General features: G+C 33.5%; 4 protein-coding genes across 4 annotated transcripts; 3 read left to right on the top strand and 1 right to left on the bottom strand.

The window, feature by feature from the left end:
- Nucleotides 1-1165: 1165 nt before the first annotated feature.
- Nucleotides 1166-5462, bottom strand: LOC125208280 (pectin acetylesterase 8-like). Its single transcript, XM_048107861.1, has 13 exons — nt 5367-5462; nt 4690-4838; nt 4529-4611; nt 4001-4130; nt 3697-3776; nt 3504-3593; nt 2884-3008; nt 2718-2781; nt 2524-2577; nt 2349-2426; nt 1914-2025; nt 1665-1804; nt 1166-1546 (listed from the first exon to the last, which is right to left on the bottom strand). The coding sequence occupies exons 2-13, from the start codon at nt 4835-4837 to the stop codon at nt 1442-1444; spliced, it is 1209 nt and encodes a 402-aa protein (XP_047963818.1). The 5' UTR covers nt 4838; nt 5367-5462; the 3' UTR covers nt 1166-1441.
- A 4364-nt stretch (nt 5463-9826) lies between these two features.
- LOC125203139 (NADPH-dependent aldo-keto reductase, chloroplastic-like) lies at nt 9827-11860 on the top strand. Its single transcript, XM_048101430.1, has 4 exons — nt 9827-9980; nt 10071-10246; nt 10531-10774; nt 11228-11860. Exons 1-4 carry the CDS (start codon nt 9861-9863, stop codon nt 11636-11638), a joined length of 951 nt encoding a protein of 316 aa, XP_047957387.1. The 5' UTR covers nt 9827-9860; the 3' UTR covers nt 11639-11860.
- Nucleotides 11861-13604: 1744 nt separating this feature from the next.
- Nucleotides 13605-16250, top strand: LOC125204986. The gene is made up of 2 exons (XM_048103765.1): nt 13605-15347; nt 15533-16250. Exons 1-2 carry the CDS (start codon nt 13637-13639, stop codon nt 16192-16194), a joined length of 2373 nt encoding a protein of 790 aa, XP_047959722.1. The 5' UTR covers nt 13605-13636; the 3' UTR covers nt 16195-16250.
- Nucleotides 16251-17819: 1569 nt separating this feature from the next.
- Nucleotides 17820-19478, top strand: LOC125208302 (non-functional NADPH-dependent codeinone reductase 2-like). The gene is made up of 4 exons (XM_048107884.1): nt 17820-17968; nt 18084-18259; nt 18538-18781; nt 18956-19478. Exons 1-4 carry the CDS (start codon nt 17849-17851, stop codon nt 19364-19366), a joined length of 951 nt encoding a protein of 316 aa, XP_047963841.1. The 5' UTR covers nt 17820-17848; the 3' UTR covers nt 19367-19478.
- Nucleotides 19479-21501: the final 2023 nt, after the last annotated feature.

The raw sequence follows: 21501 nt of genomic DNA on the forward strand, positions 1-21501 counted from the left end.
ATTTATTTGAATTTTTCGGTATTAATTGTTATATTTCTATATGTTGAATTATTTTAAAAAAATTAAAATTGAAACTACAAATCGGTTCCGGTTCGGAACCGGAACCGACCGGTTCTTACCCGACCGGTTCGGAACCGGAACCGGCCGGATTCGATTCCGATTCCGGTTCCCAAATTTATGAAAATTTGTAACCGGGTACCCGGTCAACCGGACCGGGTAGAACCGGAACCGGCCGAATAAGCAGGCCTAGTTGCAAATATGCCAAAGATTGCGACAAATTAATCTTTTCCTATCAAAGTTGAACACTAGTAAGACAATAGGCTAGTAACTTTCAATAATATTACAAATACCATACTGATTTCATGAAAATTTTAACTATATTAATATAATTAGTTTAGTTAAGCAGTGGTTATCACTAGTGATTTATTTTTAAGTATTTCAAATTGTATAGTAGTAGTTGCAAATATGTCAGAGATTGCGACAAATTAATCTTTTCCTATCAAAGTAGAACACTAGTAAGACGTTTTATATATAATCGCGGTATGTTGAGAATATATATGTATATAAATTCAAATTAAATAACTGATACATCAAACTTCAATTATCCTACAAGGTAACATTATCACTAAAATTTGGATACCAACAGTTCTCAACTTGATGAAATAGTTTGACTCGAGAAAACGATATTAGAAACCTAAGGTTATTATGCATGTTGTAAGTGGGTATATTTTATTTCTTTTAATTTATAGTATCAATTTGGTCAGTATCTATTTCATTTCGTGGATTTTATGTTACACTCTCTTGTCCCATTGACTTACATGTCTTTTGGGCCCTTATTGGGCCGTGTTTCTTTTAGAGTTCACTCTTTAGCCCATTAGCATGTGTTTCGTAACATATATATTGGGCCCTTAATTACTAAATAAATGACGATGTTTAGTTAAATTTTGGTTTATGTGAGATTTTTAAAAAATAAAACTACAACTTATCAAGTTTGAAAACTATAATTGTTCCATCTTTCATTATTAATTAGTAATTTTCACGTCCCATTGTTGTTGAGTTAATTTATTAGTACAACATAATTTAATTAATTGAATATAAAACTATAAATGCATCTAAGTTAGATAATTTGTTACAATGTACTTTAGTATAAAACTATAAATGACTGTTGAATGAGAACAAAATTTATTGCCAAATGAAAAATATCTTAAAAGTACAGCAAGAATTTAATTTGACCAAAAATTGAACTTGAGTTCTTGGAAATATATGTTCATTGCCCAATCTATGATTATAATACAATTAAATCTTCTAACCAGGCGAGAACAACATATATAAACTTGATAGATAACATATTTTGTAACTTCACAATTGAAAATCAAATATACATTCAATAAATAAATGTAGATAAAATTAATGGATTTGAACTTGATAGTTCATTATTGGTTTAATCTATTGTTCTGTCACAATTAATAGGACATGAATGTTGAGTGTCTATGATTTGAACGTTGCTTTTATCGAAATACCAGTCACCTATGGCTTGTTGAATTGTCTGTAAATCCAAAACAAAAACAAAAATATCATAAAAAAATGAATAATCTAATTCAAGATCTAAATCAAAAAGCAAGTTCGCAAACAAAAATGCAAATATGATTATTAAACAAACTTGCCTTATTTTGTAAAATGGGTATTCCTTGCCAATTGTGTAGATTAGTACTAATATCGTGGATATAACATGAAATGATAAATAATCCTCTTGATGGATTATCAACTAATCCCTCCAATGTCTTCAGTAATAATCTATGAATATCTGAAATTTAATTCAGATAATTATGCAGGATAATATTAATCAAAAAAATTATATTTTAGAAACTATAGTTATAATAGAAAATCGAAACACTATGAAGAATTTAAATTACCCATTATGACATGTAGTTGGTTGGATGTGCAACTCTGAAGGCTGCTAAAATTTTTCGTGCAATTTTCCCAGCCTTCGTTATTTGGATGATTTGGTATTGCAAGTTTAGATATCTGGAAAATTACACAAACAAATCATAATTCTTAGCTGCTGATAATAAATAACTTGTTACTTATGCTATATTGTTCGTTAAGTTTGAAAAAGACTGAACACACATTTATCTTTAATCTTTATTAAATATCTACCTACTCGATCGAAAACAATTACTCCAATTTTTTGTATTGAAAACGGAGTATTACATAATTAAGATTAAAATTTTAAAATAAACATAATCAAACTAATTAAATTTTATAAACATTGATATAATTTATGTACATTTATCTTATTTTTTTTCTTTATATTTTCTTTTTGTATCTTTGCAAATGAAATAACTTACTTGGTATAAGTCGAAATTCGAATGTAACAAAAACAACGGTGTCTGGATATCTTCGACGACATTTCCCGGGATAAAGCACTGAGAATTTTTATGAAAGCCTATTTAGTTAGCGATGTTTCAAATATAATAATGAGAGAGAGAAAAAAAAACTTAATATGGAGTATATATAAATAACCAATTCTGGATCCAATCTCCGTGTGCATGACTGGGGCAAATATTTGTCTAATTCCTGAAAAAAACAAAGATGGTGATTTTATCATGTATTAAATGAGATAAAACTCTATAATGAAGAATGTTCCATGTATAATATATATACATAATATAAATAGCTATTATTTGTACTATTGTCGCATAAACAAAAATCCTTACATGAAATTTAACTACACTGGCAAAATACTTTTTGGCAATGTCTTGGGCACCATGGAGATCATTCCTATACGTTCCAACACAACAAATTAAAGAGATAGTAACACTTAAAAGTGTTCATCACCAAAATTTAATTCAAGTTTATATAAATTCTTCGTTCGAATCTTACCCTTGTATGAAAACGCCAGAATCTGAAATGCATTTTACTCGACACGCACCAGGGAGAAAAGAATGGAAACGGTCACAGTTTAAGATCGCGGCCAACCCACCGGCAGAGTTTCCTACAAGTAAAGCCTGTCTCCAACACGCTTCGTTAGGGGCGGACGTTGAAATTTATTTAGGTAGGGGATGTATATCAAAAGTTTGAGTTTGCAAAATAATTCACACAATAGAACGAAATTTAATAATGTTATATAAATAAAATTACAATAATATTAGAAATGGGTCACTCACCCCTTAAAATGCCTCATAAGGGGGAGGGTTATCCACACTATATAGATTAGATTGGATCATCACCAAGTCGATGTGGGACAGAATTTAGAGAGTTTTAACACGCCCCCTCACGTGTGGGCCGGAAAGGACATCGGTCTTCCACTCGTGAGGTAGATAAGAGATAAAGAGAAAACCATCATCAACTTGGGCCCTCTCTGATACCATATTAGAAATGGGTCACTCACCCCTTAAAAGGCCTCATAAGGGAGGGGGTTATCCACACTTATATAGATTAGATTGGATCATCACCAAGTCGATGTGGGACAGAATTTAGAGAATTTAACAAATAACACGTACATTTTCCGCATTACTCATCCCTTTAGTAGTAATGAGCTCTTCCAATACAGAGGCGAAGATTCTCCTTCCTCTCAGATGTAGTTTTGTTTCCTTGACATAAATAAGATGTAATTATAGCTAATTTATCTAATCAAGTTTTTAACTATTTTATATAATGCAAAAAAAAATTTAAAATAAATTGCCATAGACATACCGGATTGACGGTTTCGACATCTGCCATGAATGATGCACCGTCACAGTACCGGATATACACCTTGTTCCAATTATAAAAATCTGAATAAAAAATTAACCAATTATTTATGCATATATCTTTTCATATTAATTTGTTTAGTTTGTATAATGATTCTTTTAATGTAATTCTTGATTGAGGCAAATATTGAACATATACTAGTAGTATAATTTTTTAAGTAATGATTATTGAACCTCCTAAATGCATAGCATTAAGAGATATAAACTCAATTACTTATATAATTTTTATGAGTGTAAATAATTAATACCTGGATTTAAACTTTTGTTTTGACTCTGGATAGTACCCAAAGCCATAGGTGCAACATTTTTGTTGGATCCTACGTAATCGTTCTTGCTTCTGCGGAGGCACTCATCCGTTGAATTACACCATGCTCCACCCTAATATGAAAATCACAAACTCTAACTATTTAAATTAATCAAACAACACTACTAAAATATCACAAAGAATTAAGGCATAAACATATACATAGGAAACATTCTATGATTTTCTTCTTGTGACTAAATAAACATAACAAAAAAAAAGGACTAAGTTGAATTATCTAGGCAATATATATACAGTGGCGGAACCAGAATTTTAACGTTTTCAATGTTAACAGTTAGTTTTCATTGTCGGCATCAAAGAAAGCAGCTACAACATGAGAGGTTTGGGTAGCAAGAGAGAAATAATTAGAAGATGAATTATGAAAACTTTGAAGATACATGTGTTAGTTGTCGTTAATATATAATGAATATGAATATATAATAATAGTAGTACATATTTGAATGTGAGTACTTACTGGTAGATAAATCATCCAATTGTGAACTCCATCTCCGAATCCCTTAGCAAAATAGTAGGCCCCAGGGCTTCCATCCAAGCAAACTATGTACATCAATTGTTTATCAGACAATATAAGTATAAAACATTGGTAATAAAATTGTTGGAAATCACAAATATTACCTGCGCCTTTTTTTACCGCATTTGTGATGAATGTAACATTGAGTTCTTGGTCAATGTTTTGACTATTGACTTGAGGTTCGATGAAGACGAGCAAATAAATGATTATTTTTAACCATATGGCATTTGTGCCCTGAATGTGGCTTCCCATCCTTCATGACCAAAAAACCAAAAACAAAAGTACAAATCCATCCTCAATAATTTTAATGCAGAGGGTTCAATTGTCCATTAAAAATTAAAAAAATTTAATCTAAGAGAATTATGTGATATTCAAAGTGATTACCTAACTACAACCTATATTTTCAATCATACCCTCAAACTGAAATACTTGTAACTAAGACTGACATGACGGAATTGATCTAGATCATCTGAGATTTCTAATCCAATGATCTAAATTGGTTATACGATCTTACTTTAAGAAGAATTCTTAAGGGATCATGACCATATATGTATAAAAGGAGTAAAAAGTTTTATGGAGACTACACATGCAAATACTAGTTATCAATAACTCATACAATTGAAACTTCACGAGACCACAAGCAATAATCCACTTACAAATTACTACAACGTAATTAATTGACAAGTTTCAACATTTTTGTAATAACAATATAACTTCAATACTTTCTTCTATGCTCATAAACAAAACATCCACATTTTGCATAAACATAAACATTACCTACCTGTGATGACTCTTTTGTGCAGAAAAAAGCGAGTAAACAAAGCACAATGCAGAGATGAGAGAGAGGTTTGAAATATTTTGAGATTGAGATTTTGTTTTGGTGGTGTTTTGAAGCATATAGGTTAATTATATATATATTGAATAATTTAGATTATAAAAAACCGTGCTAAAATTATGGTGCTTAACTAAATCATTTTAATATAATACAAATAGAAAATTCAAGATGGGCCATTATAATGTTATTAATTAGATCAGCCCGAGTACTCTTTGTTTTGTCTGGAAAGAGTTTGCAGATTCAAAAGTGGAAGGTTTGAAATATTAAATTTGTGTTATACATACTAATAAGTTTTATAATATTAACTAATCTCCATCTATTAGCTAATTTTATTAATTAGATCAGCCCGAGTACTCTTTGTTTTGTCTGGAAAGAGTTTGCAGATTCAAAAGTGGAAGGTTTAAAATATTAAATTTGTGTTATACTATCTTATACTAATAAGTTTTATAATATTAACTAATCTCCATCTATTAGCTAATTTTAAGCAAGGCAATGATATATTTTGACAATGAACATGCCTCGAGGAAAATCCCATAAGCACATTCTTGAGTCCATACACCTTTTTCTTCTTACCAAGTATAATTAATTAATTTCCATGCATATTGTGTGTAGCATTTTAATCTCATCATCTTTATAAAGTGTATCCTTACTACTGTATAAAATGCTCAATTAAATAAAATTATTATCGAAAAACAGACGACAGACAATAGGACATTATCCGATTATCATTACCGACACTATAACATGACATTATCCATGAATCACCATCATCAATGAGCATTGATTTTATTACAGCTTAACATAAAAATAAATGTATTTGATTCTTTTGTCTTAAGTTGGTTTAATGTCGCGTCAATATATAAATATATTTTCTTTTTAACTCATTCTCCACACGCTAGTGTGTATAACATCTTTCAACACATGCCTTGTTCATATTAATGATAGACATAACAATTAAGTCACGGGCTCATGGCAATTAACACATAAATAAACCTTAAATTGTTGTCTTTTTAGAATTATCAACTACCTAAGAGTTGATAAAAAAAATGAAATATATGGCATTCCAATTATGCAGATTCCTTTTGTGGATTTATTAGCAATGCCATGAACTAATAGCATGGTAAGACATCTATTTTTGTAGATTTCACAGTATTAATTTCATAAAAAACAAATCTAGTAGTATTAAAAAATTCAAGCTTTTTTATCGTATTATATAGGACTAACTAATTTTTATTTCATTTTTTAATTAATTTGTAGTGAGCCCATCACTAGCCCACCATAGAAGAATAAGTTCGTCGATTTTGACCTTTACCAAAATAGACTATAACACATGTTTGCTATGAAATGGCATACTAACATCATATAAATAATTTCAATATAAAATAGTAAAGAGAAATGACATATTTGAAAATTTAGAATGAATTAGGAAAAATGGATCTATATTGTTGGAGAAATAAATGACTATTTTTGGGCTAGTTAGCCCATATATAAACAATGGGGCTTTCATGGTTCAATTTTAATCCACAGGCCCAATTTCATGATACCAGACACAATATTTTGTTACAATGAAGTTTGCTATTTGCATTTTGTTCAATGGTTTTGTTGAGACATGTAATCCCAATTTTTGCATTTGCATTATCATCTTTCATACAAGAAAGGTCATTATAGTCTGATAGCTAATAAACTCTAATTGATTAAAAAAAAAATTGTGGTTTCAAAATTTCCAAATTTCACTGGCCAAAATAAAAAGGGCGAATTTATTATTTATTTTATATCATGTCATTTCATACATTTATTTATCCCACTTTATAAATTACTCCATATTTATATTAACTAGTATTTCATAAAAATTGTAATGATATTACTTATTATATGTTATAAGTATAATTTAATAAATATTATTATTGCTAGATTTGAGAATCTTGATCACCTTTGCTATAATATTAATAATAATAAATTGTAATAAAAATAACTTTTTGAGGCATGTATTGATTTGATTTTGAGGAAAACCTTATGAAGGGAATTGTGAAATGTCTTTTTAGTTCTATGAAATAAAATTTCTACCTCCTCCATTGTCCTAAACGACTAAATCAACTTATAATTAATACTACTAGAGTTCTATATGATTTTGAGTGTGGGTTTTAGACTGGTCGTGTAATAAAAATCAAAGTCGAGTCTTATGTTAATTTAATACTCCAATTTAAGTCTTCATTTCATTTATTTATGGTTCTTAATAATAAATGACACTTAAGAGTCAGCACCAAACTAACATCAACCAACTCACTCAACCACTACTTAGCCAAACACTAATTACTTGGTGAGTCACATCTCCCTCTCTCATCAATTATTATTATGTGTTGGCATAGATCTTATATAATCACTGTTGAAGGCTCTAATTAGACATAATTAGTGATTAGCCCTCTAAGAAGCCAAAGGCTAAGAAATGTTTTTAATATGTTTTGGTTGACTACTTAGTGTCCAAAATACATTGTATGAAAATTATGGGATGATGTTTGAACATGGCAACTACTTGTAAGTTAGTAACTTCTAACCGATTTATGAAAATTATAATAATTTTTCAAGTGAAAATAACCGCTAAAACCACCAACTTAGTTATACCTCTCTTCAATTTTTCTAGTATGCTTAAAACATAATTGTTATAACTTATAATCATAAATGATTATAAATTCTGTCAATATACCATGCACACCCGTTGATTCAGAGCGACGATGTATGTACTTAAATGTATGTTAGTGATATTTGCGAACACTGACACGCATAACCATGATGAGAGGCTTAAATCTCAACCAAGTTAAGAGTCCTTTTTTTATATATATATTTGGATAACGTTGTCGAATTTTCAATAGTTATATATATTATCATACAAAAATCTCTTTCATTACAATAGAAAATAGAAAATATATTTTGTCAAAATTCTATACTCAAAATTTCAAATATATAGCTCCGGCAACCAAAAGAGTAACCAAAAGATTTGACTTTAATCTATTAGTAATATTTTTATGTTTTACTTAGTACTTTTAATAAAATACATTATTCTGCAACCACGTTATTTTATCCAATCACAATATTAGTGATGAGGTTCAAAGTTATAAGGAGGCGCCACGTGGGAGACGTCAAATCCTTTTATAATACATCTAATAATTAATATCATGATTAAGCATACAAAGATCTTCAAATCTTATTTAGATATTAAAAATGTCAAAATCATTTTTTTTCAGTCTCAACTCTTTGACATTCACAAAGGATCCATTCATCTGTTCCGGAAAATAGAAAAAAAATCTAAATTAAGTCAAAACCATAAATTAAAAATGTTAGACATAATGATGCAATTTTCAAACTTGTAAATAATCTAAAGTCTTGTCCAATGTCAACGCATGGACCAATAATTAAACATTTGATAGGTAGTGTATTTTCTAAAAATAAATCAATTATTTTATATATTTATCCGCCACGTACATTGTGTGTTGTGCCCTTAACCAATTTAAATAAGAATTTTAAGTCACTCCGACTCTCCAATGTTTTTTAGCAACAACTTTCAACAAATTTACAAATATTTTAAATAAACATTTGATATATTATCATAAAGAAGAGCTGAAATCATAAATTTTTATTAACTTTTATATACTTATAACTTTCAAACTTTGTCTTTTAAATCATAATTTTTCTACAACTTGTAATTGCCTCACAAACTAAATATTTGGTAAAATTGGTAATAACGTGGAAGCCAAATTTTATGACGTACACAAGACATCGGTTCTTCAAAACTTTGTCATCTAAATAGACTTGAAACACCACCGTTTCCAACATTTCAATTGATTTTAGGTCCTTTTTAATTAATATGTATCATTGACTTGACTTTGCAGCTTTCTATTTGCAATTCCTTGCAACGTAGGTACCAGATTGAAGTTCGCAACTCTCAAATCACGATCCAGACATTCACAATTTGAAATCTTATTGAAATAATTGTGAACTTTATTAAATCATGATTTAATTTAACAAAAAAGTCAATCATAAATTGAGATTAGAAAAGATAAATAATCCTTTTATATAAACTCATGGTGGAACTCATTTGTGTCATCAATTCTCATTTCCAATTAAACCAATTCATTTTTTTCTCAATTAATTAACAATCGAGACAACAATATCTTGGGACGAATTAAGACACGCATGCACGATATTCCCAAACTCCAATATTAATCTTCACATCTCAGCTCTGACTTTTGCAAAGATCACAATCATATGGGCCGGTGTTCGTTGCTTCGATTAGTACTAATGTCGCAAATTACAGTTGTTTTTTAAGGTTGACTTTCCCAAATTTCTCCCCTTCCATTTTCTATAAATTGACAACTCCTCAAACATCAACCTCACCATTCATTACACTACAATTGCACACAAATTTTGAATTTTAGAGAGAGAATCATGAGAAACAATCAAGTAAGATTGAACAATGGCACCACCATACCATTACTTGGTATGGGAACCTACTCTTTTGAAAATGATAGGAAAATCACTGAGCATGCTATCCAAGCTGCCCTAAAGGTACTCTTCTATTTTATTCTATAATTTTAATTTACCAAAAAACCGAAATTTCGCTTTACCTAAACTATTTTTCTGCACCCGCCCTTGCAGATGGGATATAGGCACTTTGACACAGCGCAAATTTATGGCTCGGAGGCTGCGTTAGGGAATGCACTGAATGACGCGATATCAAATGGAGTCGTTCGGAGGGAGGAACTTTTCGTTACGTCTAAACTGTGGGGAAGCCATCACCACGATCCTGTTTCAGCACTACAAAAAACTCTCAAGTATGTATGGATATATAAATTCATGTGGTTTCGAAATTATCGTTGTTGCTTATTTTTTGTGATAATCGGAATGTGTGTTACTTATTTGCTTCTATTTCCTTATGTTCATATTATATAGTGAATTTTGATAAGGAGTTAGTTTTTTCTCTATTCGTTTTTCTGTTGTTGTTTTTTTCCCCGATGGTTATTGCATAATTTTTTTCTCTATTGTTAGTTAGTTTTTTACTATAAGCATTTTTGTAACAACACAAAATTAATATTCTAAACTTTTCGAGTCAATTCAGGTGCATGGGGATGGAATACATCGACATGTATCTCGTGCACTGGCCTGTACGATTGAAGCCTTGGGTTTGCGATCCGATACCTGAAGAGGACGAATTCGAACCATTATGTCTCGATGTGACATGGTCCGGCATGGAGAAATGCTTGGAGATGGGCTTATGTAAGGGTATTGGCGTTAGCAATTTCTCTTGCAAAAAACTCCAAAATTTGTTGGATTTGGCATCCGTACCTCCAGCTATCAATCAGGTAATAAATTCAAATCATGTGGTACAAATAGTAAATAAACTATTTTTTTGGGAAGAGCGGCAGTATTATAAGTACCATTATTTTTCATGAAACACAAAATCAAATTTTATAAATAGTCAGAGCTACTTAAGATTTTGAACAATATGATCTCAAATCATAGAATCAAATCGTTAGATAATTTAAAAGCTACACTGAAAATCTCAAACAAAATATAAGCACAGCTAGTTGGTGTACGAAACAGTACAGACAATCAAACAATTTTACTATTTATCATATACTATAAAAATTATGTCAAACACTAGAATAATAATAGTAATAATTAGTATATAAATTGTGAGGACCACTTAGTTAGTAATCAAATTAATTAATACTGATTAAATTTTTTCCAGCTCGAAGTCGTTGACATCAATCAGTAATTAATTTAATCAATGTTGTACCATGGTACATAAATAGGTGGAAATGCATCCTATGTGGAGGCAAAGAAAGCTAAGAGATCTCTGCAGGGACCACAACATCCACGTCAGCGCATATTCTCCAATAGGAGCCCCGGGAAATTTTTGGGGATCAACGGCCGTGATTGAGAATCCGTTGATCAAATCAATGGCTCTCAAGCACGGGGCAACTCCGGCTCAGGTCGCACTGAGCTGGGGTTTGTCGAAGGGCGCGAGCATAATCGCGAAGAGTTTCAATCAGGAGAGGTTGAAGGAGAACAAGGGGGCTCTTGAACTCAAGTTGGAAGACGATGAAATACTCGAAATTGACTCGAAATTGAAGGAGGTGAAGATCATGAGAGGGGATGTTTATGTTAATGATGCAACAAGCCCCTACAAAACAATTCAAGAATTGTGGGATGGTGAGATTTGAATATTGGTATGCATTTGCAAAAATTGAATTTTCTCTTGTGATGGATTGGTGCTATGAGCACAGGAATTTATTGTAAATGTATAGATTTGAAGTGTAGTTATACTACACAGTAGTGATGTTCGGTTTGATGGATTAGATAAAATTTAGTGTATGATATTGTTCAGTTGCATAAGCAAGGCATAATACTTAGTCTTGTCACATCGGATTAGCCTCGATTTGTAAGTCTTGCTCTTCCCTTCCGACAAAATTAATCTCGGTCCAATTTGGACAATCTCGAGACAAGTTAAACTTAAGCGAAATAGAATTATACTATATGTTGTGGTTGAGCGAACATGATGTGATCTTTCAGGTCACGTACTGACTGGATTTTGCCACACTTCTTTAATTTTTCATCATAAACTACTCCAACAAACAAGGTTTCAGGGTATCAAAGTTTATTTATAAGAATTTTAAAATTAGCAAGTTGTGCCTATGGTTTATAAGATATTAGATTATAATTGTAAAATAAATTGCTGAGATGTTACCTCAAGCAAACAACTATATATAGACAAAGGGAAAAATTGTGTTGGTTTAGTTCGGTATAATATTCGTACCACTCTTGGTGTACTAATTCACTTATTTAACTCTACCCTATGCATTTGAAAAGCATACTTCATAATTAATGTCATGAGTTAATAATTTTTTAACCTTGAAATTTTTTCAAATTTTTTGTCTGGCAATTATATTATTAATTCTATTAAACTTATTGATTTATCACCTTTTAATTTATTGAGTATTAATTTTATCAGTCTTTTTGAGATAGTTATTCCAACATGAGTTCAAAATTATACATCCAAGTTAATGATCAATAATATACCTTTAAATTTCAAAGGTAATTTTTTGTAGTATTACCTCTGCACGTGTTTCACGCCAGGCTTTTAGTTTAACGTTAATTAATCTCCGATGATTACTGAAAAGGCAGTTATGTCCGAAAGAAATAGTATTGCAACAAAGGAATCACCTTTTGGTTTGATGTTTCACGAGTTTGATGTATTCTTTTCTTCCATGTATGGTACTCCATCTTTATACATTATTTTATTGCAATGTCATGTCGTTATTATATAGAGGAACCTTTTATGAGTTTACTTTGCTGCGATCCGACGAAATGCATCCTAAATTTCGGCCAAACTTTTCTTGTAATGGTGCATATACATATTGCGTTGTGTAAAGCAAAAAAATAGAGTTTGTAGGACAAAAAAAATCCTCTATTCTAATAAATTATAGTAGTACTCCACCTACTAGTTTTTAGGGATAATTTTTCCTCTTTATCCGTCATCCCAAAAGATTCACCTACGGGAATTAAGAATTTATTTGATCAGTAAACTTCACATCAGTTGGCTTTCACAATTAATGTGGATTATTAGAATCCACACATGCAAGGTCCTCGTTGGTCACAATTGATATTTTTACTAGGCCACCACTTCAAGTTCTCGTTGGTCATAGCTAGGGTTGTCAATTCAATCCAAAAATTCACAAATTAGCTCGATTAGAGATGAAAATTTATAACCTGATTGTAGTACCCCGAAATCGAATAGCCCGCAACCTCGAAATTAATTCAAGTCCCGTAGAGTTTGTCCCCATATAAACTAATTCTCATCCTTTAATTTTTCAACTTTCACTTACTTTTTTAAACTTTTAAAGCTAGTAAAGTATTTTTCTAAATGTATTTAAAATACTATAAAATTTATACTCATTGTTTTATTTTATTATTTTTTATAGAAAAGGTCTCTCCACAATATAGTTTGCGTGTTTGGTATCATCAAAAAAAAGGTCTCTGGACAAAGACTTATTTTCATTTGAGGTAGTTTTGAAACTCCAAGTCATCAAAAAAGATACTTGGTCTCCACAAATGACATACTCCTCTTTGGGTATATTTTAAGATTTTTAACACATAGTAGTACGATAACATCACATATGCATTGGTGAGTGTAGTGATAATTTTGTGGAGAGTAGAAAACAATGAGGAAAGCGAGTCTATTTAGCTATATGCTCGATGTGTTCAAGGGCATTTGGGAGAGATGGGATTTGAGAGGCCTGATGCTCCTCTCTCTCTTGCTTCAAATCCTCCTCCTTGTCCTCTCCCCTCTCCGGAAATGGCACTCCAAAAACTGGGTCCTCGGCTCCATCCTCTGCCTATACCTGGTCGCGGACTGGGCCGCCAACTATGCCGCGAGCGTGATCATCAGCAGCAGCAGCGTCACCACCAAGCACAAACTCCCCCTCGCCCTGTGGTCCGCCTTTCTCCTGGTCCACCTCGGCGGCCCCGACTCCATCACCGCTTTTGCTTTGCAGGACAACGACTTCTGGCACCGCCACGCGCTCGCCCTCGGCGTCCAGTGCTTCTCCGCCACGTATGTCTTCTTCCGCACGCTCGCGGAGAACCACCTCTGGCTCCCCACGCTGCTCGTGTTCGCGTGCGGATTCATCAAGTACTTGGAGCGGACCCGGTGTTTGTACCTGGCCTGCTTCAACAACCTCCGTGACTCGATCCGGAGAAGGCCCGACGCCGGGCCCAACTACGCGAAGCTTATGGGCCTCCACGATTCGATGGAGAAGGCCCGCCTCCCCACGAGCTTCCAGAGGATTGAAGTGCCGCCCAGAGTGCCCTTCCGCGTGGAGCACGACCTTTCCGAAAGGGAGACGTTGCTCTACGCCCACCGCTTCTTCTCCGTCTTCAAGCGCCTCGTGGTCGACCTCAAGTGCAGCCACGTGGAGCGACGCCTAAGCCGCAACTTCTTCCGCAGGAGGACCGCGGAGGAGGCGTTCCGGATCATAGCGCTGGAGCTGAACTTCATGTACGAGATGCTCTTCACCAAGGCCAACCTGGTGAACAAGCGCCTCCTGCGCCTCCTCACCACTTCTCTGGTTGCAGCGGCGCTGGGGCTCTTCTACTTGGAGGAGAAGAGGTTCGGGGGATCGGATGTCGCCATCACGTACGCATTGCTTGCAGGGGCGATTGCGATGGATGCCACCTACTGGTACTCTGCTTTCAGTTTCGGGGCGCCCGGGCCCCTTTTACTCCCACGTGACTCCAAGCCACATGGGAGGCTGAAGATGTTCTACGAGGGGTGGTCGGAGACAGTGTCGACTCACAACTTGATCGACTACTGCCTCGACCTCCCCAAAGCGGAGACGCAGAGAATCATGGAGTGGTTCGGGGTAAGTAGCTATTTTGAAGGGCTGTGGTATGTGAAGCCTCATAAATTCACCCCCATGCTCAAGGACCACATCTTCACCGAGGTGAAGAAGAGGTCTGAGTTAGCAGGAGGTCATGGAATTCTCCATGACACGGTGATCACAGCGAGGGGCAGCTTCGCCCTCCGCTCCTCGTCTATGGATGATTCTAGCAACCCTCTACTTCGATACGTTGACGAGATGGACTACGATCAGAGCCTCCTCTCGTGGCATATCGCCACCGATATTTTGTTCTCCAGGGATGAGAAAATGAAGGGATGCAAAACCGGAAGTTTGTCGTCCAAGGATGACCAAAAGGAGGAATATCACGGTGGCGATCATGACTTGAGCTTAAATCAACAAAGACTTGTCTCCAAACTTCTCTCCGAATACATGATGTATCTAGTCGCGATGCAGCCTGCGATCATGTACGGCTTCACGGATATGGGCCAGACTCGACTCCTTGATACTCGTGCTGAGGTCATGGTCGCCGCAGGTCTCATCTTATTTATTTTTCTTTGAATATTTTATAAGAATGTTAGGAATTCTTGGTCCGTGTGCAGCAAGGTGATTGATTGATTGGTCACCCCTGTTCCCCAAACCCCCCTCCAAAAAAAAAAATTCATTAAAGAAACATAAAAGAAGTCAGTTGAAAAAGTTAATGATGATTCAATGTCGCAGGTACGGTGAGGGAGAATCTCAACACAATCACAGTCATCAGATACGCTCTTGTAAATTGCTGTGAATATCTACTAACTCCCATCATACTTGCTGCACTAAACCTACGAGTACTAATCTTTCGTGCTGGTCGCTACAGAACCGTCCAGTCCGCTTTTGTAGTTTGCTGCATATTTCTCTTGTTACTTATAATCGGACTACTTTCCCCCATCACATATTTCGTCCTCTCCCTATTTGTGGTCGTGCTTCTACCTCTGCTCCCGCGTGATCGACTAGGGGAGATTGAGACACGCTTATGCTCGAGTGACCGACAAAGGGCTGACGAACGATCCCGTGTTATAGATTCCATCTATCACATTAACACATCTATACCGCCATTCAGCATAAAGGGAGATCAGAGCCAATCAGTACTATTCGACGGCTGCCAGCTAGCCAAAGAGCTCGATCGCCTTAAGGGCCAGAAATGGGAAATAATGAGCAGAGTTTGGGTCGAGATGCTGACGTACGCGGCTGTCCGTTGCCGGCCTCAGCCTCTTGCGGAGCGGCTCAGCAAAGGAGGGGAGCTTATAAGCTTTGTTTGGTTGCTCATGGCTCATTTTGGCTTGATGGATCAGTTTGAAGGTAAAGAGAGGGAATTTATTACCAAAATCATTGTGGAGAAGTAGCAACTTACCTAGCCTCATCAATAAAAATTAAAAGGTTTGTGTCACATAATTTTACATTTGATATTTTTTCATCACAAAAATAACGTTCCTTTTGTAGTCACATGAATTTGTAGTACATGTACAGATTTGAAGTTCCAGTCACACTATAAATTGTTCCGTTTGATAGATAATATAAGATTGCATAAGAGCATCTCCAATGCAAATAGGCCAGCCACTCTCTCTCCCTTCCACGTCAGCAGCACTAAAAATTCACCGGCTAGCGACGCGAATCGGCTAGCCAACCGGCTAGCCGACATTGGAGATGCTCTAAAGTTTGATAAGTATTCTCAAACTATGTCATATGGGATCAGTCTAGTAAATGATTGATCTTCCCTTATAACAAAATTAATCTCGGTCCAATTTGGATAATCTCGAGGCTAGAAATTTGAGCGACGAACACCTGTACGGTATGATTAATTGAAAATGGTGAATTTGAAAATCTAAGACCATGAATTTATTCAGCAAGTGATGAACTGTGATATGTTGTGGTTGAGCGGACATAGTGTGATCTTGAGGTCACGTGACTAGATTTTGCCACTCTTTAAAATATTGCATGTTGTATATGATATAATTATAAGATATTAGATTCTGATTGTAAAATAAATTGTTGAGATTTTACCTCAACTAAACGACTACATATGGACAAATTAAAAACTGTGCAATATTGGTCCAATTTGGTATGCTAGTACTATATACTACTATTTAAAAACACATTTCTTAATTAATGCCCCGACTTAATAATAAAATCTATCCCAATTTTTAGTAATTATTTACTTCTATTCCAACCTTTTTAACTTTATAATACTCCATTACCTCTTCTTTTCAATTTGTGTTAATTTTACCAATCATTCCTCATGATATAATTATTTCAAACAAATGAAATATTTAATATTGTAGTACGTATATACAACATATTTTTTTTATCGAAATAATATATTATCTTCGTCATCTCAGGTCACGACCAACCATTAGAGTCAAATTTCAATGATAAAATTGATAGTACAATTTCTAAGGTTTAGATAAATTAAAATTGATAAAGAGTATAAAATTGAGATAGATTCAAACAACTTAATATCCATATTTAAATGATGCGGATTTTCGTTTGTAAGCAGTAATTTAAGGTCTAGGCGACTTGTTATTACAAAAAACTCTTAATTATTTGATTAAGCTACTAGTAGTATTTGATTAAGCATAATTCTCTCTCTCATGAATTATGAACCGGCGGCTTAAGCATAATACTTATAAGTATAATCACATATATTAAGAGCTAATTGAGTTTAATTAACTCTCTAAGAAGCCAAAGGTTAAGTGATGCGCTGTTATTTATACGAAGATTATCTGATGTTGATTAGTTGTTAACCAAAACGTGGACAAATAAAATCACTATTAATAATTTATGCTTCCAACTCTGATTTTTGGGGACATCACAATCTGGCTAATCATAGTCATATGGGCCGGTGCTAATCATATCGATTGCTTCAATTTTTTCACTAATTTAATCATGTTTCTTCAAGGTTGACTTTTGGTCTATATATACACGCCTCCCTTCCAATCTCTATATATACACATACACAACTTTCAACATATAGTTAGAAAACATAAATTGAGAAAAATAATGAGAGGTGATCAAGTTAGATTGAACAATGGCATGATAATGCCTGTGATTGGAATGGGAACATACTCTTTTGAAAATGATAGGAAATCCACTGAGCAAGCTGTTCAACTTGCTCTTAAGGTCTATTTCTCTCTCTCTCTAACACACACAGATGAACAATTTTGTTGAATGCTAGTTATTGATGTGATGTGATGTGTTGTGTTGATTTGATTTCTATGTATGTGTGATGATGCAGATGGGATATAGGCACTTCGACACGGCGCGCATATACGGCTCGGAGGCGGCCTTAGGGGGCGCATTGAACGAAGCGATAGCGAACGGCGTTATTGAGAGGGAAGAAGTTTTCGTTACTTCGAAGTTGTGGGGAAGCCATCACCACGATCCCGTTTCGGCACTCCAAAAAACTCTAATGTAAGTGCATATCATCTATTTACGGATAGATAGAGTTGGACGTAGAAATTTGAAGTTAAAATTTCCTAGAATTTTTAAATCAAAATAGTAAAATATCAATGAAAAATTAGGTTGGGTGATAAAACCACCATTGTATTTCTTTTTCTTTTTATTTGTATATAACTATTTATTGTTAGTTGAGAAAATGATGAGTCATGTAGTATTTTTTCTTTCTTTTTTGAGATGAAAAGAGTTTTATATTATAAGGAAATACTAAATATCTTGATTTATGGTTTCAGGATCATGGGAATGGAATATATTGACATGTACCTAGTGCACTGGCCCGTGAGATTGAAGTCATGGGTTTGCGACCCAATACCTAAAGAAGACGAATTCGAACCATTATGTCTCGATGTCACATGGTCCGGCATGGAGAAATGCTTGGAGATGGGCTTGTGTAGGGGCATTGGTGTGAGCAATTTCTCTTGCAAAAAGCTCCAAAATCTCTTGGATTTCGCATTTGTACCTCCTGCTATCAATCAGGTAGTCCAAAAATGCAACTTTTAATTTGGTTATGTAATAATAATAATAATAATAATAATAATAATAATAATAATAATAATAATAATAATAATAATAATAATAATAATAATAATAATAATAATAATAATAATAATAATAATAATAATAATAATAAATTTTGATGTGTATACATAGGTGGAAATGCACCCTATGTGGAGACAAAAGAAGCTAAGAGATTTTTGTCGAGATCAAAATATCCATGTTAGTGCATATTCTCCTCTTGGGGGGCCAGGGAATCTATGGGGATCAACGGTTGTGATTGAAGATCCATTAATTAAGTCACTGGCTCTCAAACATAGAGCAACTCCGGCCCAGATTGCTCTGAGCTGGGGTTTGTCGAAGGAGGTAAGCGTGATCGTGAAGAGTTTTAATCACGAGAGGATGAAGGAGAATAAGGGAGCACTAGATCTCAAGCTGGAAGACGAAGAAATACTCGAAATCGACTCTATGTTTAAAGAGATGAAGATCCTGAGAGGGGAAGTATTTGTCAACCAATCAACTAGTCCTTACAAAACCCTTCAAGATTTGTGGGATGATGAGATTTGATGTATTTGTAGTGAGGGGAGCTTTAGCACCTCTAGTCATTTAAACTTTTTATCCTTACATGTAATGTTTTGTTTGGTTTGAATTGATAATATATCAATGATAGTTTGCATGAGTCGGACCGTGATGGGAAACTCGGCTCACATTCTACATGAGTTGCTAAGAAATTCTTGTCATCATCTATTCATGCGCAACAAAAAAATATTAACAAAAATAAGATCATATTTGTAATTAAGATTGTGTATCGAGCATTTAATTACACAACCAAAGAACTTATTGTGTAGTTCGTTTCCTCAATTTGATCGAATCTTGCAAATGAATTCACTATTTTTGATACCCACACAAGTATGTCAATTCGATTCGAACAATTTACAGTACAACCTTTAATAAAGAGAGGTGGGAAATTCATAAAGAAGTGTGATTTTTATGATTTGATAAATCGATATGAAAAGTATGTATACTAAGTTATAATTTTGAAATAAATGTTTGAGATTTTATGATTTAATAAATTTATGTGAAGATATACATTTCCTGCTTTTTTTTAGTAACTTCACATTTCACAATAAATTGTATTGGGCCTTGAGAAAAACCCAATAGTAGGCCCAAATTCTAATATTTTTTGGTCCGGGCCAGATTAAAGTATTATGTTCATGAAATAACTTAAATACTACTAGTACTACTCCCTCTGTCCCAAGATAGGTGACTTGTATTCCTTTTTGGGGTGTCCCACTATAAGTGACCTATTTCCATTTTTAGCAAAAAGTCATCTCTCTTACTTTATTCTCCACCTACTTTATTCTCTCTTCTCTCCTCTACTTTTCCCTCTCTCATACTTTACTCTCTCCACTTTAACTTATTTAAATACCATTCCTTAAATCCCGTACCCAAAAGAAGTAGGTCACTTATCTTGGGACGGAGAGAGTACTATATATGATGCCCAGAAACTAAAATTCAAACAAAGTAGTAGTATATAAATTGAACATATTATCACTCTATTATTATTGCAATGACGTTGAAAAGGGAAATTTCAAATAAATCATCAACTATTTGTAATTTAAAAACCAATTTTAAAAAATAGTTAAGTATAAGAAAGTAAAATATACTCACAACATTTTATAGGTTCCTAATTAATAGGTTAATAGGGCTTTAGCATACATACTAAATTCAATGGACAATATTAATCGAATTCATTAAATTAATTAATATAGCTTCAGCCGGCGTAAACAAAAACAGGTGTCTCGAGCAATTAATTAAAAATCTTATCCAAAATATGAGAAAACACTATTATAATAAAAAAAATTATTAGTTATAAATCATATTAGAGTTGGAGAACTAATTATTATAACTACCATTACTTATAATTCCAAACAAATTTTGATAGCGTTACACGTTGGAAAGTCTTGCCCCACCAATCATGATTCACATAAACTAAAAAGCTTGGTAATAGTAATATTATACTCCCTCCGTCCCGCTTTAGCAGTCCCATTGACTTTTCTGCACTCGTTTTGTAAAAATGATAATAAATAGTTAAAGTGGAGAAATAATAAAGTAAAAAAGAAAATAATGTAGATAAGACTCTTCTCTATATTATTCTCTTTTTTACTTTATTATTTCTCCACTTTAACTATTTATTATCATTTTTACAAAACGAGTGCAGAAAAGTCAATGGGACTGCTAAAGCGGGACGGAGGGAGTATGTAGTAATGATTAATTATGTTCATGCAAGCACGTATTCATATAACTAGATCAATATATTATGTATGTAATTATACCAACTTTTTAACTAATAAGCTAGTATAAGAATAAAACAATATTCATTTGTGACTGCAATTATTTTTTGGGCATTTGTATGAATAGATTAGTGACATTGGATTTTGTTTTGATGAGAAAGTGGATCTTTAAATTAGTTTGGTGTATGCGAGTACTATTCTCGAGAGCAATCACTTTTATTTTTAACGCAGCCACATTTTATTAAGAAAAATTATCAACTCTATCACTTTTATTTTATTTTTGTCATTTTTGTTCATAAAGCTATTAATTTTTATTTATATAACAATATTCAATTTTATTCTTTCACTATCGCTCTTAATTTTAATATGTCATTTTCTGGAGTTATAGTGAGATATCGCTCTAATTTA

This window comes from Salvia hispanica, chromosome 2, assembly GCF_023119035.1.
Source record: "Salvia hispanica cultivar TCC Black 2014 chromosome 2, UniMelb_Shisp_WGS_1.0, whole genome shotgun sequence".
Classification (NCBI taxonomy): domain Eukaryota; kingdom Viridiplantae; phylum Streptophyta; class Magnoliopsida; order Lamiales; family Lamiaceae; genus Salvia; species Salvia hispanica.